This window comes from Pseudochaenichthys georgianus, chromosome 22 (genome assembly GCF_902827115.2).
Source record: "Pseudochaenichthys georgianus chromosome 22, fPseGeo1.2, whole genome shotgun sequence".
NCBI classification, from domain to species: domain Eukaryota; kingdom Metazoa; phylum Chordata; class Actinopteri; order Perciformes; family Channichthyidae; genus Pseudochaenichthys; species Pseudochaenichthys georgianus.
In genome coordinates, this window is record NC_047524.1 from 12,428,559 (window position 1) to 12,443,875 (window position 15,317).

At 42.1% G+C, this 15,317-nt stretch overlaps 1 protein-coding gene across 2 annotated transcripts in view; it reads left to right on the plus strand.

The window, feature by feature from the left end:
- rcan3 (regulator of calcineurin 3) overlaps positions 1–15,317 on the plus strand; it is a 58,663-nt gene that overhangs the window by 33,377 nt on the left and 9,969 nt on the right. For both annotated transcript variants that reach the window (XM_034112039.2, XM_034112040.2), the window contains one exon: positions 13,334–13,507. In XM_034112039.2, the coding sequence (XP_033967930.1) occupies positions 13,334–13,507 (174 nt within the window). The remainder of the gene's footprint in view (positions 1–13,333; positions 13,508–15,317) is intronic.

Here is a 15,317-nt window from a genome sequence, read left to right on the forward strand (position 1 = left end):
CACGCAGCATTCTCATCTGTTTGTCCTTACTGGTGTCATTTTCTGGTTGCTAACAAATGCCATTGTAACACATGAACACTGATGTTCTGCTGTAACGGTGGTGGACTCATCAGAACAGAGTGGGCGAGCTGACCAATCAGAGCACAGTGGGCTCACAGGGAGGGGGGGGGGGGGGAGGGCAGGAGCTCCAACAAGAGAGTGAATACACATACTATACAGAGATGCTGAATGAGAAACCAATGTGAGTTTGGAAAATTGCACAGTATAAATCTATTCTAGTAGACCTCAACAATGGAATTATGATCAGTAGAATGGCCATGACATGGGACCTTTAACTTCTTGTTTTCATCACACAGTACAAAAACCCAAATGTATGCAGTAAAATCACAAAACACTTTTGAAGTAAACTTTTGAAGTATTTGCAATTATTAGCTAAACTTTTTGTTTTTTTCTTATTAAAAGCTTTATGTATCAATGACATTTTCTACTCATCGATTAGTCAACTATCGGTTCATCTCTCTACTAAATGTAGTGCAACATTCTGTATTTTGCACATGCTTTTCTCTAGCTCTGCTCATTTAGTTGTTCAATGTCGTGCCACAATGCATTTTTTAAATGTTAATTAAGATCCTTTTTTCGCTTCTTTGTGTGTCTTCTTCAGTGTATTTCCAGGCACATCTGATTTTATCACAGGAATGAAGTGACAGGTCGGTGTGTTCCAACCGATGTTAATTGTTCACTCTTACCAGTGACAGAGCACAAACAACTGAATATGCAAGCCCTATTTAACTATAAACCGCACAATGAGTTGACAGCGACGACAATGAAAGTTGACAGCTTGCTGGAGCTTTTTCCGAACATCACCGTTTGAGAATTTCAGAGAATACAGAATCTGGTATTTCATTCAGCGCATGTTTATCATTGTGTTTGTCGTGCAAACAGAACAGGATGGACCTGAAGCTCTGCTCATCGTAAGTGATCCCTACTCATTGAGGAGTAGACACACTTAAAGGTCCCCTATTATACTGTTTTTCATCATTTATAGGTCTCAGATATATACAAAACATGTCTCTGAAGTGTTTGGCTCAAAATACTAAACAGATCATTGCAGCATCCCATAATCCCCTATGTTTCAGCCCTGTTTCAAAAGTGCTGATTCTCTGTCTGTTACTTTAGATGAAAATAAGGAGCCACTCCCCACGCCCCTCTGAGAGATATTTGGTTAAAAAGAACACAATGGTGCTCTAGGAGGAGATTCAGGTGATAAGGTGGGGGGGGTTACCTTGGTTGGTTATTGGCTAACGGCCCCTACACACGGCGGTGTGCGTTGCCGCTTCAACGCTTCTGCCCATTCACTTTGAATGGGGTGACGTCTAGGGCTGCACGATTTTGTGAAAAAATCTAATTGCGATTTTTCTGAAAAAAATTGCGATTGCGATTCGAATTGCGATATTTGTTTTTAAGCGACCCAACGGAAGTTTATTGTAAAATGCGGCCATAACTCCGGCTAGGAAGGTCGTATCAACGTGCTCCCGTCTCTAGCACCCCGCAGCCAGAGCTACGAGTGAAAAAACTAAAGTTACATGAAACTTCCGTTGGGTCGCTTTAAAGTCAAGCTTCAGTTTAAGATTCACCCTGTGATGGAAACATGTGATGGAGCATTACTAACCTGACTCAGAAACCATCTAGGAAAGCTCCATTGGAAGCCATTTGGAAAGGGCAGGCACTGTCAAAAATACTTGGCAGGTGATTGGATCAATCTGTCTATCACCTTCTATCATGGGCTGTTTCAGAGAGCATTACCACATGATACAATCAAACTATTATCTGCTCTAATTCTAATGAAAGGATGTGAACTTAAAAGATATGGAATAACAAATGTATTTGGAACAACATATTTATTTATGTTTTTTTTTTCAACAGCTGCCATTTTGTTTCTTTCAACAAGTCTTAGACACAACTTTAAATTCACACAAATTGAACAATTTCAATAGGAAAATAAAATAGGACCTTTCTGCAAACAAAGTTATTCAAGTATGGCTCAGGAGCAGCATCTGAATATTGCACATACTGCAATGAATGTAAGTGATAATACAAATGTAATTAAAATTGAAATAGAATAAAGTGCAGAACAAATAAAATTGTGATTCCCTGATATCTCTACTTCTCAAAACTAATTTTTACAGATTTTTTGTCAAGAAAACCAGCATGTCAACCTTTGCTGGTTTCAGACATGAACGCTGACATGTGACCACGTTGCCTCCAGCACTGAACACTCTTTCTGATGGGGAACTCGTTGCTGGGATACACAAGAATTTGCTAACCAGCTTGCTCAGCATGGGAAAGTTAACACGGTGTACCTTCCACCAGGCCAGGGGATCTGCCTCTCCATCGATGGTGGGAGTCATTAGGTAGGTGTTCACCTCAGCTTCTATGGCACCCTCCAACTGCACAGCGGTTGAAGCAGGGCCAGGGGGCACAGTAGTGCTGCTCTTAAAGAAGCTGCCCAATGTCCGCTTTGCCTTCTTCGAAGTGGATGGCTCTGCCTCTCCTGCACTCGGAAGCACGGCGTCTGTGGTGCTGGCTTGAGCCCTCTTCTCCTGCAAAACACAGATGAGCGCAGAGATGAGAACTGTTAAGTTTTGCATCAATGTCATTCTGAGCAATTGGGCATTTTATGTAAACATTAAAAAAATTGCCAATCAATTCAATCAAAATACAATATCATTGCATGTGGAATCTTGTGTTCACTAAACTGCACATAAATACAAGTTACCTTTCGTGCCACCTGTTCCATTTCGATCTTCACTCTTGCTTTGATGTCTGGGACTTTCTCTGCGCTCATGTAGTCTGTCTTGAATCTTGGATCAATAAACGAAGTGATGTCCAGAAGCTCCTGTGTGTAGAATTATTAGAGAATAGTTAACTCAAAGAATCTAAATTGTATGCCTCCAAGCTTATCAATTCCTTTCATCAATGCAGGCATGTTTTTCTAATAGCAAAACAATGATCTCAGAGACAATAAAACACTTGAAACCTTATCAATTCCCATCCCTACCTGTGTGGCTGGGTCGCTGTATTTATTCTCCATGTAGCCAAGGACCAGTAACTTTATTTTCTTGGTAAGGGCCGTGTCCTCGTCCTTTGCAGCCAGAGTTGATGTTTTCAGGAGATGCAGGACTGGCTTCAGGTACGATACGCTTACATAAGCTTCACCAGAGAGGGCATCTGTGAACTCCTAGAGAGGACGCAGGGCATTGTTGATGGATTCAAGGACTTCTATGTCCTGCCAACTGGGGACCAGGTGACGCGTCTTCCTGTCTTCAGAGAGAACCTGAGACGAGGCCTTTCTCTGCTCCAACACCCTCCCGACCATTTTCTGCCTTGAGCCCCATCTTGTTGGACACTCTGTGATCAATGAGTGCTCCGGCAGATGCAACTCTCGCTGGGCCTCACTCAGTGCGGCCTTCTTTTTCCAACTGTGTGAGAAATGGCAAACCAAAGACTTACAAAGTCCTGTTGCCCGATTTATACGGTCTTTCACGGTCTTCTCTTTCAGAGCATTTTCTGAAAAATAAAATCATGAATTAATTAATAAATGAATGGTTTGGATAATTTTCGGTCATACTCATACAAATGTGTGTGAAAATACAGTAAGAAAAAAATCTAACATATCAAAAACCATTTCACACAATAAAACTATTTTAAGACCGAAAAAAGGAATATGCTGAAGCCAAGGCTTATTTTTTGCCTATCCTTTACTGTACAATACAATCTAAAACAAAACCCAGAAAATCTCAAAGAAAGAAAAAAAAGACAAACCAAGCATTCATGCTAAATTATAATGCTGCATTATTTTACTCTGAGACATTTCTAAATTTGAACAGAGAATTACACAATTTCAAATCATCACTAAGATGATTCCATATTGTTACTCCCAAAACTGAAACACAACAAGAATTAACATGTATTCTTGCTTTACAAATACATAACCCTCTTAAATTATAATGTCCTTCTATTAATTTAAACGTATTTAGAATACAAACAGGCTTTTGCTCCCAACACGAAAAACTATTTCTAAAGTTTTACGATAAAATATATCAGCACATTTTAAGGTGCAAGACTTTATGAAATAATGGATTGGTTCAATCAAAACATTATTTGAGTAAGGTACAGTATTGCATTTTTCAAATAGAAAATGTAATAACAATAATTATAGGGGTGAGAGAGGGAGACACACTTACCAATAGCAAGATGCAGCCTGTGTCCAAAGCACTGAAGCCTTGTCCAGTGATTCAGTTCCACAGCTTTTACAACATTGGATCCGTTATCAGTGGTGATGCACGTCTGATCCTCTTCCTTCAGACCCCAGTTGGACAAGGACTCTCTTAGTCCATGCGCAATATTCTCTCCCGTGTGGTCAGCAGGAAAGTATACCGTTTGCAGGCAATGACTCTTCAACTCAAAGTCGTCATTTATGAAGTGCACGGTGAGACTGAGATACGGCTCGGTCGTTCTGCTCGACCACAGATCGGTTGTTGTCGCATAGTACTCGACATTTTTCAGCTCTGTCTCAAGTTTATTCCTACATTGAGTGTACATTTCTGGGATGGCCACTTGACTAAAGTACGTGCGGGAGGGAATAGCATATCTTTTATCCAGCGTTCGGATGAGTTTTTTAAACCCTTCGTTGCTCACAGTGTTAATAGAAACCATGTCTTTAGCGAGGTAGTGCGTTATCGAATTAGTTATCTCACGGTGCCTTCGTGAGCCCTTTTCATACGGCGTAACAGCCGCAAATGACTCTGAAACAGTAGCTAGACTGGGCTACGGGACGAAACACTGCGTTTCTGGCTGTGCACTCGTCATATACCTGCCTGTGGTGCCTTTTCGAGTGCTGATAAAGGTTTGTTGTGTTGCCTCGGGATGTAGCGACTTTTCCCTGACATGTCGTGCAAAAAACCTGCTTTTGTCCCACATCTGTGGTCCTAAACCCGAAATATGTCCAGACCACTGAAGTGCTGCTTTTTTCGGGACTAAATTATCGAACGTTTCTTCTGGCGCAGCTGCAGCCATTTTAGAGTGTTAGAAACGTCTTCACACGTGGGCGTTTCACGTGAAGTGTTGTTGTTGGGGTATACTTAGTTACCTTGGGCCACTTCTGATTGGTTAACAATGGTTGGTACATGTGGAGCACAGCACTTCTGATTGGTGTGGATGACTGACACATAAGAAAAAAGTTTTTGTTTTTTTTAAGTTTTTTTTTAAATGTTAAAAAAATCGCAGGCTTTGCGATTTGATAATCGCATCATCTCGAATCGCGATTTCGATTTAAAATCGATTAATCGTTCAGCCCTAGTGACGTCACGATTCGCCAAACTGCATTGTGGGAGCAAAGCGTAGCTTTTTTCGCGGTGCTCGCTGCAAAAGTAGAGCAATGTTCTACTTTTGACGCCTCGACGGAGGCGTCAACCAATCAAATCCCATTTATGCAAATCTGCCAGTACAAGCGCTAGCCAATAGGCGCATTCACACCGCAGTACTTTTCCCACAAAGGTTCATGAGAACTTAGTTCATGAGAACTCTTTAGTTCATGAGAACTCTTTAGTTCTCATGAACTCGCGGTGGATTAGGCAAATGAAGCCGCTGACGTCACTTCTTCTTCTTCTGCTTTGGGTTTACTGGCAGGCCGCAAACCACTTCACGGCGTATACTGCGCCCAAAGTCCCCGGCCGGAAGTCCCCGGAGTTGGGGAAGGCTGGGACTCCCAGCAGCTTCTACTGAAGCCTTCCGAGTAAATCGCCAAAACGCCGACACCTCCTCATCTCCACCGCTCCCATGTTTTATTTTGTGTTGCCATAAGTTAGTCTCTCTGCGTTTCTGCGCTGGGCTAATGCTAATAATGCTAATGCGAGGATAATAAAATGGCGGCTTCACAAAACTTTTTGGGAGTTTTACGGGGCGTGGTTTGCAATCCGCCCAGCCAATCAGAAATATAGCTCTTTTCTCACAAGAGAGCCGCACGAAAGTCTCTGCTCTCTAGCAGGGACTTTCGTGGGGGTAAAAAGATTCTCATTAACTAATTTTAGTACCGGCTCTTTTTGGTGTGAACGCGACAAAAGAGTTCTCATGAACTAAGTTCTCATGAACCTTTGTGGGAAAAGTACTGCGGTGTGAATGCGCCTAATCAAACCGCGTGTATGCTGGGAGAGCCAGACCGCAGTTAATTTCCTCATATGCCAAAAAATGGAGGAGAAAATAATCGTAGCGGTAGGGAATCACCCGGTGCTTTATGACCAGTCTCTCTTCACCTACCGGGATACAAACCGGAGGAGCCAGGCATGGAGGGAGGTGGCAGAGACAGTGGGTGAAACTGGTAGGTTTTCGCCTGTTTGGGGATTTTATATCCAGTGTACTTCATTTGAATAGTATTTAGCCAGCATGGAATGTTGCGTAATATAGCACCATAGGCATTAATGTCTTAAATGTTCATCATATAAAGTGTGACATGTAAAACCTTTTATGCAATTGACAGGAGAGATTCATGTGATTGGTTGTTGGTCGCGTTCTCATCCAGTAACTCGCGTAAACTCCCCAAGCTCAAGACACGCCCACCGCCAAGCGGCAACGCACGCCGCCGTGTGTAGGGGCCGTAATGGTTGCACAAGCCAAAAAATCGTTATGACATCATAAAGTGGCCAAAATCTGATCAACTAATTTTCAGACAGGTTTTTATATAAATGGATCAGGACAAAAAGTGAGCTAATCTTTTTTCCTGAAACTTTCAGAATCTCTTTACACAGAGGGGACACATGTTGATGTATAAAAGACAGGAAAAAGTGGATTTTGCATAATAGGTGACCTTTGAGTCACAGACCCAATTCCGCCACTTGACTGATTAATTTCAAGGAGTGAAGCAGATTTGCTGTAAATACTTTTAACATCCTGTGCTTTATCTCATCTCCTTTACCCTGGTGGGTGCTTACTCACTGTTCTGTCAATCAGCTGATTATTGTTCTGGTGCCTGACTTGGCCCCAGATGTGACCCTGTTGACATCGACCCATAAACCTGCGACTCATCACTAAGCCGACTGATCTTTTGTTTGTTTGATTTTGAGTCAAGACCACTAGTTGGTTCTGCGTTTGCTGCGTCTGTGTGCCGCTGAACGAGAGTCATGCTCGCAGTCATGTCCTGTTACCACCGCTATGACAGCCTTTCCATTACTGTCAGGGACATATCTGCCTCATTACCCAAGAGGCAATCAGCTGAAAGATGGCCCTGCAGCCAGCGCCGGAGCGGCTCCACATTTTATTGCTGGGTCGCTTTCTGGACCTTTCCCCCCCCCCTGAGGACATGTGGCCACAACAGTAACATGAGGGTTTGTTGGCACTCAAAAGTTCATGATTTAACCTCTCTTAATATATAAACAGTCTAGTCATGGCTCATTAAACATATACAAATGTGTTAAATTTGTTCATACAGTTCAGACACTGTAGTTTACCTCTTTCTTTTTTTTATGGCACATTGACAGTTTCTCATTTGCGTGTTCTCCCAATTTTCCTTGAAATCCAGGTAAAAATATAATCTAATTTGTACTTTTTGATGAAATCTGTAGAAAACTTTAGCACATTGCCCGAAGTGAATTTCCCAACTGATGCTAAAAGAAAAAATATTTACCATTTTCATTTAAAATCTCTAGATGTTTCCATCTCCCGGGGCCTCTTGAAACAAAAGCAAGAGCTGTTTACACACAGTTTGCTAATTGTTGCAGCATCAAGTTTCCAAATGGTCGTCACTAGGGTGTACATTTGGGAGTTCTACTAGGTTCTTGCATTGTCAGAAATTGGTCGCAATAGTAATTGGCTAAATGAATGTGAGATGGAAGGTGTAATGTTGAAAATGTGGTAAACAGTCCCCCAGGTGACTCCGTTGTTCAACCGGGGAGCCGAGACAAGAGGAAAGAAAGAGGAATGGAATTCAGCCTGTTGAGGTACTGTTATGTAAAGGTTACATTGAGAAACAGGCGGTCAGCGGCAACAATAACAGCCTGTTTCAGTCATGCCATGTTGTCGACGAGTTGAGAGCTGAGATTTTACGCCTCCTCCTCTTGACTTTCTCCAGCCTAAGCATATCCGATTTATTTTGTTATTTAAACAAACCTGTGGGTCAAACATGAACTTTAGGAAGGAACCATGAAGGTTGTGAGGTTTATAAATGCCCCCCCCCCCCTCTGCCCTAATCTCTTCTCCAAAATATATCCAGTTTTCTCTTGTTTCCTGTTACCTAGTTACTGGATGAGATACAAATCATATTTTCGTCAAGCTTCTTCAGTAGATGTTATCTGCCTTGTTGAGAATCAAAAACAAGGACATGCTGTTCTCTTCTCCTCTCTCACTGGTCGTCCTACAGCTCTCAGTCACTGCAAACGCAGAAGTAGCAGGTGCTGGATCAAGCTGTGTGTATGTGTGTGTATGTGTGTGTTTGTGTGTGTGTGCAGTTGAAACCTGTCTATCTCTGCTGCTGACAGGCAGACAGTTGTCCTTCAGTTGTGCTTTGGTAAATATGCTGCTACCTGTGACATTACTTTTCCATGCGGACATGCCCTCTTGTGTGCTTGGATAGCTGCGGAAATACCAGCTAACTAATTGTGGAAAGACAGTGAAGAATCCTGAACACATTGTGCACATCACACACATGCTTACTCACAAGTCTCTCTCACACACACTCATGCACAGAGAGAACAAAGAGAGTGGGTCACCGCAGAGAACGTTGTGATGGTAGATGAGCCGGCCACTTTTCAGCCGGTGTAACTCAACTCCCCTCCTCTCTTCCTCGTCCCCCCCTCCTCTCATTCCCTCAGGATGTCCACTCATAGAGACCGCATACATTAGTAATGAGCACGCTCACTTCTTACACAGCGATCAGGCTGGGGGTGTTTCAGCGTCAGGGGGTTAAAAACAAACAGTACATGCTATTATGGAACATGATCTCTGAGCGTCCCCCCATCTCTCCTCATGCCAAAAACATCAATGTAAGTGAAGGAAGTACCCTGTGTGTGTGTGTGTGTGTGTGTGTGTGTGTGTGTGTGTGTGTGTGTGTGTGTGTGTGTGTGTGTGTGTGTGTGTGTGTGTGTGTGTGTGTGTGTGTGTGTGTGTGTGTGTGTGTGTGTGTGTGTGTGTGTGTGTGTGTGTGTGTGTGTGTGTGTGTGTGTGTGTGTGTGTGTGTGTGTGTGTGTGTGTGTGTGTGTGTGTGTGTGTGTGTGTGTGTGTGTGTGTGTGTGTGTGTGTGTGTGTGTGTGTGTGTGTGTGTGTGTGTGTGTGTGTGTGTGTGTGTGTGTGTGTGTGTGTGTGTGTGTGTGTGTGTGTGTGTGTGTGTGTGTGACAACCTTATCGGTTATCACACATGGAGTTTGATGACATAGGAGTCATATTAGCTGACAAAGGCTCATGGAAAATTCACAGTTTGCTTAAGAGCTTAAAAGCACTCTGTAGATAGGGCAAACAAGTGCTTTGTTGTCATTATCAACACAATTACAGCGAAATCAGAGGAGTTTTCAAACAAACAATAGCTGGTTAACATTTGAGTAGGATTTAGATTGTAGTGATACTGGTTTGTGATTCTTAGTGGGAAATCTTGTTACACAAGGCCGAGTTTTAACAAGGTTGTAATTTTCATGATTCGATGCAGAGAACCTGCAGATTTTTTAAGCTGCACTCATCATTATTTATTTTCAAAAATACTCCAAAGTGGAAAGTGTCACCTGTAGTGACGAAGTCCCCCCCTCAATGCAGCTCTAAAGCTTTTCTCATTGTTTTTGCTTTTCATTACGACATTTATGTTTTTGGTTAATGCCATGATATACTGGCTGTACGCTAAGGTTAAAGGGTTGTGAAATGGTTCAAACCGGTTTGTAATAAAGCTAAACACTGGACCGGACCGATGCATTGAAATGTACCACCAGGTGTCACACTTACAACCACATCTTAGTATTGAGTGTGAGAGAGTCTGCTACTTACCTGAAGCATTAACAAGACACGCTTTAAACACGTCGGCACCTCCTATCGGCATTGAGGATTAGGGATGTCACAAGAACGGAGTGTGATCTAAAAATATGAAAACACAATGGTTCTCATTTTTGTGTAGGAGGATCCATTTATCAACAGCGTGATGTGTTCAAGCTCCATACAGTAATGTATGGCGAAGGTAAACTATAATGAGTGTGTGTGACTCACAGCGACGCTTTTGACACAGCTTGCTGATGTAGGTTATTCTGAAATTTGCCAGAATGAAAAATCTGAAGAAAAATAAAACTGTTTAACCATGTAGACAGGACGAGAACGGCAACATCGGAAATCGACATACTCTACTCTATGCTACAATCTCAGCAGCAAGAACGACAAAGTTAACAACTAACCAATGACAATAGCAAAACAGATTCAAATCATAAACCGATAAACCGATAAACAGTGTCTGTTTTACAGAATAGGAAATCAAGACTGTTTTATTGGGTCACTTAAAAACATTCTTGAAAGCCCATTTAGAAATAGCTTTGCTGCAGGGTGTGTTCTCTGTCATCGACAGGGTCTCAACACACTAATAAACCTGATAAAAATAGACACATACTAAAGATATTTAATGGGTGCTTCAATTATGTTATATTTCAATTCAATAAAGGGGCGGATCTCAAGAGTGATTACAACATAAATACAGTTTATACAACATGTGTGGGTTCTACTGCTGTTTATACACAATGTAATGGATGCAGTGTATATACAATTAAAGTGATTTGGTTAACTGCTCTTTTGACTTTGGGGGTGAGAGAATGCATTTGAAATGAGCACTCTTAACACTTGGCTTTCCCTGTATCGTGGTGAGTCACACTCTTCCCTCTCCTCTGGCTTTTTTTGGATTGTAGCGTGCTAAAGTATTTGGTAATTCTCCTCGAAACGCATAAAAGGAGTCGAGACATTCACACATTCCTGACTTGTCCTCTCTTCTGCGCTTATTTGGAATGGTTAAGTAGAAATGAGACTAAAAAATGTACCACAGAGACACGGGGTAGCTCTGAAGTTTAGCCCGCCGCCCCGAGGCACTTAGCAAGAAAAGATCAGGTGCACTTACATGGAGAGAAGAACTGGAAATAAAACAAAATGGAAGGAGGGAGGATTATGAGAAGTAGCGTTAATCTTCTTATTTGTTTAAATGCTAATTGTTTTACCACAGTGTGCATCACACTGCACCAACTGTGTTTCACAGCTTGCTCTGTCATCAGCAGCTCTGCGTGTGTCCGACAGGGCGATGACGTGTTCTTCGACACAGAGCAGAAGACAACCTGTATTTAAGAGCATATTCCTATGATAACGATCACTTAAAAGTACTCAGCTGTTATGAAAAAGACAGTTATTAGGGAAAGCTAAATGGCAGTAGCTCAAATAGTGATTGTAAAATGTTTTAGAAATAATGCTAGACTTTGAAAATATACTAAATACGATCCTGTGGACTAAGGGCTAATGTTACATCTTTTGGCGATATATTTCCTCGGCAATAGTGAAATAAATCTATTTCTTGAATTGAAATGTATGTATGTCCTCAGGTGTTTCATAATACTATAATCTACGGTTCATACTTTTTAATGATTTTATTTATTTTTTAAATTTAGGCCGAACTTTATTTAACTTTCCAGTCCTGAACTAACATGTAGCAATGTTGTGTTAAATGATATGTCGAGTTAGCAACTATTTACAGCTTCTCATATAAACGTTATTGTTTCACATGACTTTTTTAAAAGATGACTTGAATGGATTTTTATGAGCATTATTCACTGTTATGGGGAGGTTTTATAGAACAGACAATAAGTTGATTAAAGAAGAAAAAGTGTTGGATCACTTAATCATGAAAATAATCATTGTTAGTTTCCGCCCTCTAGTCGTGCACAGCTCAACCATTTATGGAAATTAGATTACGTCATGGCTTTCACTTTGGCTCATATTGAACCTTCAATATTCATTAAGCCTTAACAATTGTTATCGTTATGAAATAGAGTATGATTTGTTTGGAGTCACATCATGTCAAGAAAGATAAGAGCAGATGTATCTGGGCAGGAGTTTTTTACGGATTTATCCAAAGGAGACTGTAGAACTCATTTGAGTGTGTTGAGTTTACAGATACCTGCCATCAGTAAGCTGTCAGTAATGCTCAGAGGCCGATCTCACGGCTGACATGCTGCCTGTGTTCCTCCAGCTGACACACACACACACACACACACACACTGAACACACACATGCACACTCCATCCTGGTGAGAGCTGCTGTGTCAGCCCAACAAGAGAAGTGTTGTGGGAGTATTTCAATCTGGTGTTCTCACTGAAAATATATTGAGACAAGCATTGGCTCACAATCCTGGCCTGATTTGATAGGGGCCGATTGATGTTGATGCCACTGACTGCACACATTTGGCTCTCAGGACACATGCATAGATTAAAGGAGAAAGGCAATGATATGGCCACTCGATTGTTGTGTGTTTTTGCAAAAAGTTAGTGGAAAGTGATGTGTGTCCATCTTGATTTTCTCAGAAAGGCTTGTTTTCATAGTCATGTTTCTGTTGTGCTGGGAGACGGTCGGCTAGGAGACAACGAACAACGCTTCTGATTACTCCGAAACAACGCTCCCGCCAGCCTTCTTTCATTTTCCTTTCGCCCTCCTACTGAGCCGCTTGATTGAGCTCACAGCTGCGGACGCCAATGGTGCCCAAGGAGAGGATGGAGTAATAAAACATGGGAGATATGGGAACATATCATATGGGTGTAGTTAAAGACCAAGTGTGGTGCATGAGGATAAAAGGGGGAAGTGATCGGAGAGAGGAGAGGATTACATAAAAAGACAGGAAGGGAGAGGATTGAGAGACAGACAGTATCCGAGAAGATTGAAGGACAGTAAGGGAGAAGTTAGAAATAATTTGCCCATTAACTCGATAGCAAACAAAATGGGTGCAGAGCAGTTGGAGTCACGCCTGATGCTCAGAGAAAGGTGTCGGTGAATAACTTAAACCCTCAAACCCTTTTAGCTCACTCTAAATTTGACTCATCCTTCCACCAACAATATGGAATTAGTGACATCATTAGTGATGGATATCAACAACAATCTCCATTATCTCCAGCAACACTCATTTGTGATGCTAGAGCTGAAACAAGGCAGTTCTTCATTAGATAAACACGTAAAAAATACCAATTCTGAAATCAAACTAATAACTCATTATTTAAACTGCTTTATCATTAAACATACATATATTTAAATACATTTCTTATGAGATTTGTTCTGTTTGTGTCTTTTGCAGGAGAGGTTCGAGGCGTTGTTTAGGATCTACGATGAACAGACGACTTTCCAGATGTTTAAAAGCTTTCGAAGAGTGCGGATTAACTTCAGCACCCCCGAGGCCGCTGCCCGCGCTCGCATCGAGCTGCACGAGTCCGAGTTCAACGGCCAGAAGCTCAAACTTTACTTTGCCCAAGTGAGTGCCAGTTAAGAGGTTTCTCAATTCTTACACACACACACACACACACACACACACACACACACACACACACACACACACACACACACACACACACACACACACACACACACACACACCTACACACTGTACCACACACACACCTACACACTGTACCACACACACACCTACACACTGTACAACACGCACCTACACACTGTACAACACACACACCTACACACTGTACCACACACACCTACAGCTCCTAAAGCATAATCAGGCTACAGCCGTTGTGTATTTTATTATGTGAAGCACTAAATGGTCTTAGAAAAATATGGACTCTTTGTTTGTAGATATCTACTAAACTAAAGCAAATAAAGAGAGTAGGCCTGTTATACTGAGTGATATACATTCTACACACTGCTCTGCTTTCTGCACGGACCTCACAGCTGTTCTCTCTGGAAACATCGCAACGCGATGAGAGCAGTTTCTAAAATAATATCGGGGGATGCATGCAGAGCTGTCATTGGCTGAGATAAGTCCGGCCGTGCGTCACGCCTCCACCGTTCCCGGAAATGCATCCGCGGATGAGCCGTGGAGGACCCATCAGTGTATCCTCGGTTAGAGCTCCTCCAGAGAGCCTCCTCGACGCTCGATCCTCGGTCCTCGGTGTGCATTTAGAGAAATTAAATGTCCTTCAAAATGGCGCGCTGAAATTCATTTCTGGGTCACTACCGGAGGACCGAGGAGTCGAGGAGGGGACATTTAAGTATTGAGAAACCTCTACACACACACACACACACACACACACACACACACACACACACACACACACACACACACACACACACACACACACACACACACACACACACACACACACACAACAAGGACAAAGAACTCAGGGAAGGAGGGTGACTTGCTTTCAAGTCAGTTCACTTCCTCCCTTTTTTTTGTTTTCTTCTCTGAACCATAATTGAATGCTTCGTCAACCTACCAAGCCCCCTGTCAAACCTCATCAGTCACATGACTGAACACATAGACATAATCAATCAATCAATGTTTATTTATATAGCCCAATATCACAAATGTTACATTTGTCTCAGTGGTCTTCACAGTGTGTACAGAATATCAGTATGACAATACGACACCCTCTGTCCTTAGACCCTCACATCGTACAAGGAAACACTTCCGAAGAAAACCCACAGTTTAAAGGGAACATGGGAGAAACCTCAGGGAGAGCAACAGAGGAGGGATCCCTCTCCCAGGACGGACAGACGTGCAATAGATGCCGTGTGTGAATTGAAAAGATAATACATTTGCAACATAGGTAGTCCAAATGTTTGGAAATGCATGTGTGTATAATAGGAAGATGAATCCATGAGGATATCCATCCAGGACCGATGATCCAGGACCACAGCCACGACTCAAGATCCAGGGCTCGCGATCCAGGACACAGGACCGCAGGATCATCCATGACTCCGGATCCCGGCGTATATAGACACATTATTCTTATTCTCATCTATTAATGAAGAGTAGTAGGCTGCTCTCGCTTTACGCAGTGCTTTCTTATATTCATTGAGAGTAATATGCCAAATTAAACGAGATTCTTCAAGTTTAGTGGAACGCCATATCCTTTCAAGTTGTCTCTGCTTTATTTTTGCGGGTTTCGGCATTATGCCATGGAGCTAATCTATGTTGTTTTATTTTCTTCTTTTTCAAAGAAGCAACAGAGTCTAATTTTATTCACAGCGTATCTGTAGCACTATCAACAACATGATCAATTTGGGGTGGTGTACATTTTGTATAAGTTTCCTCCCCTACATGC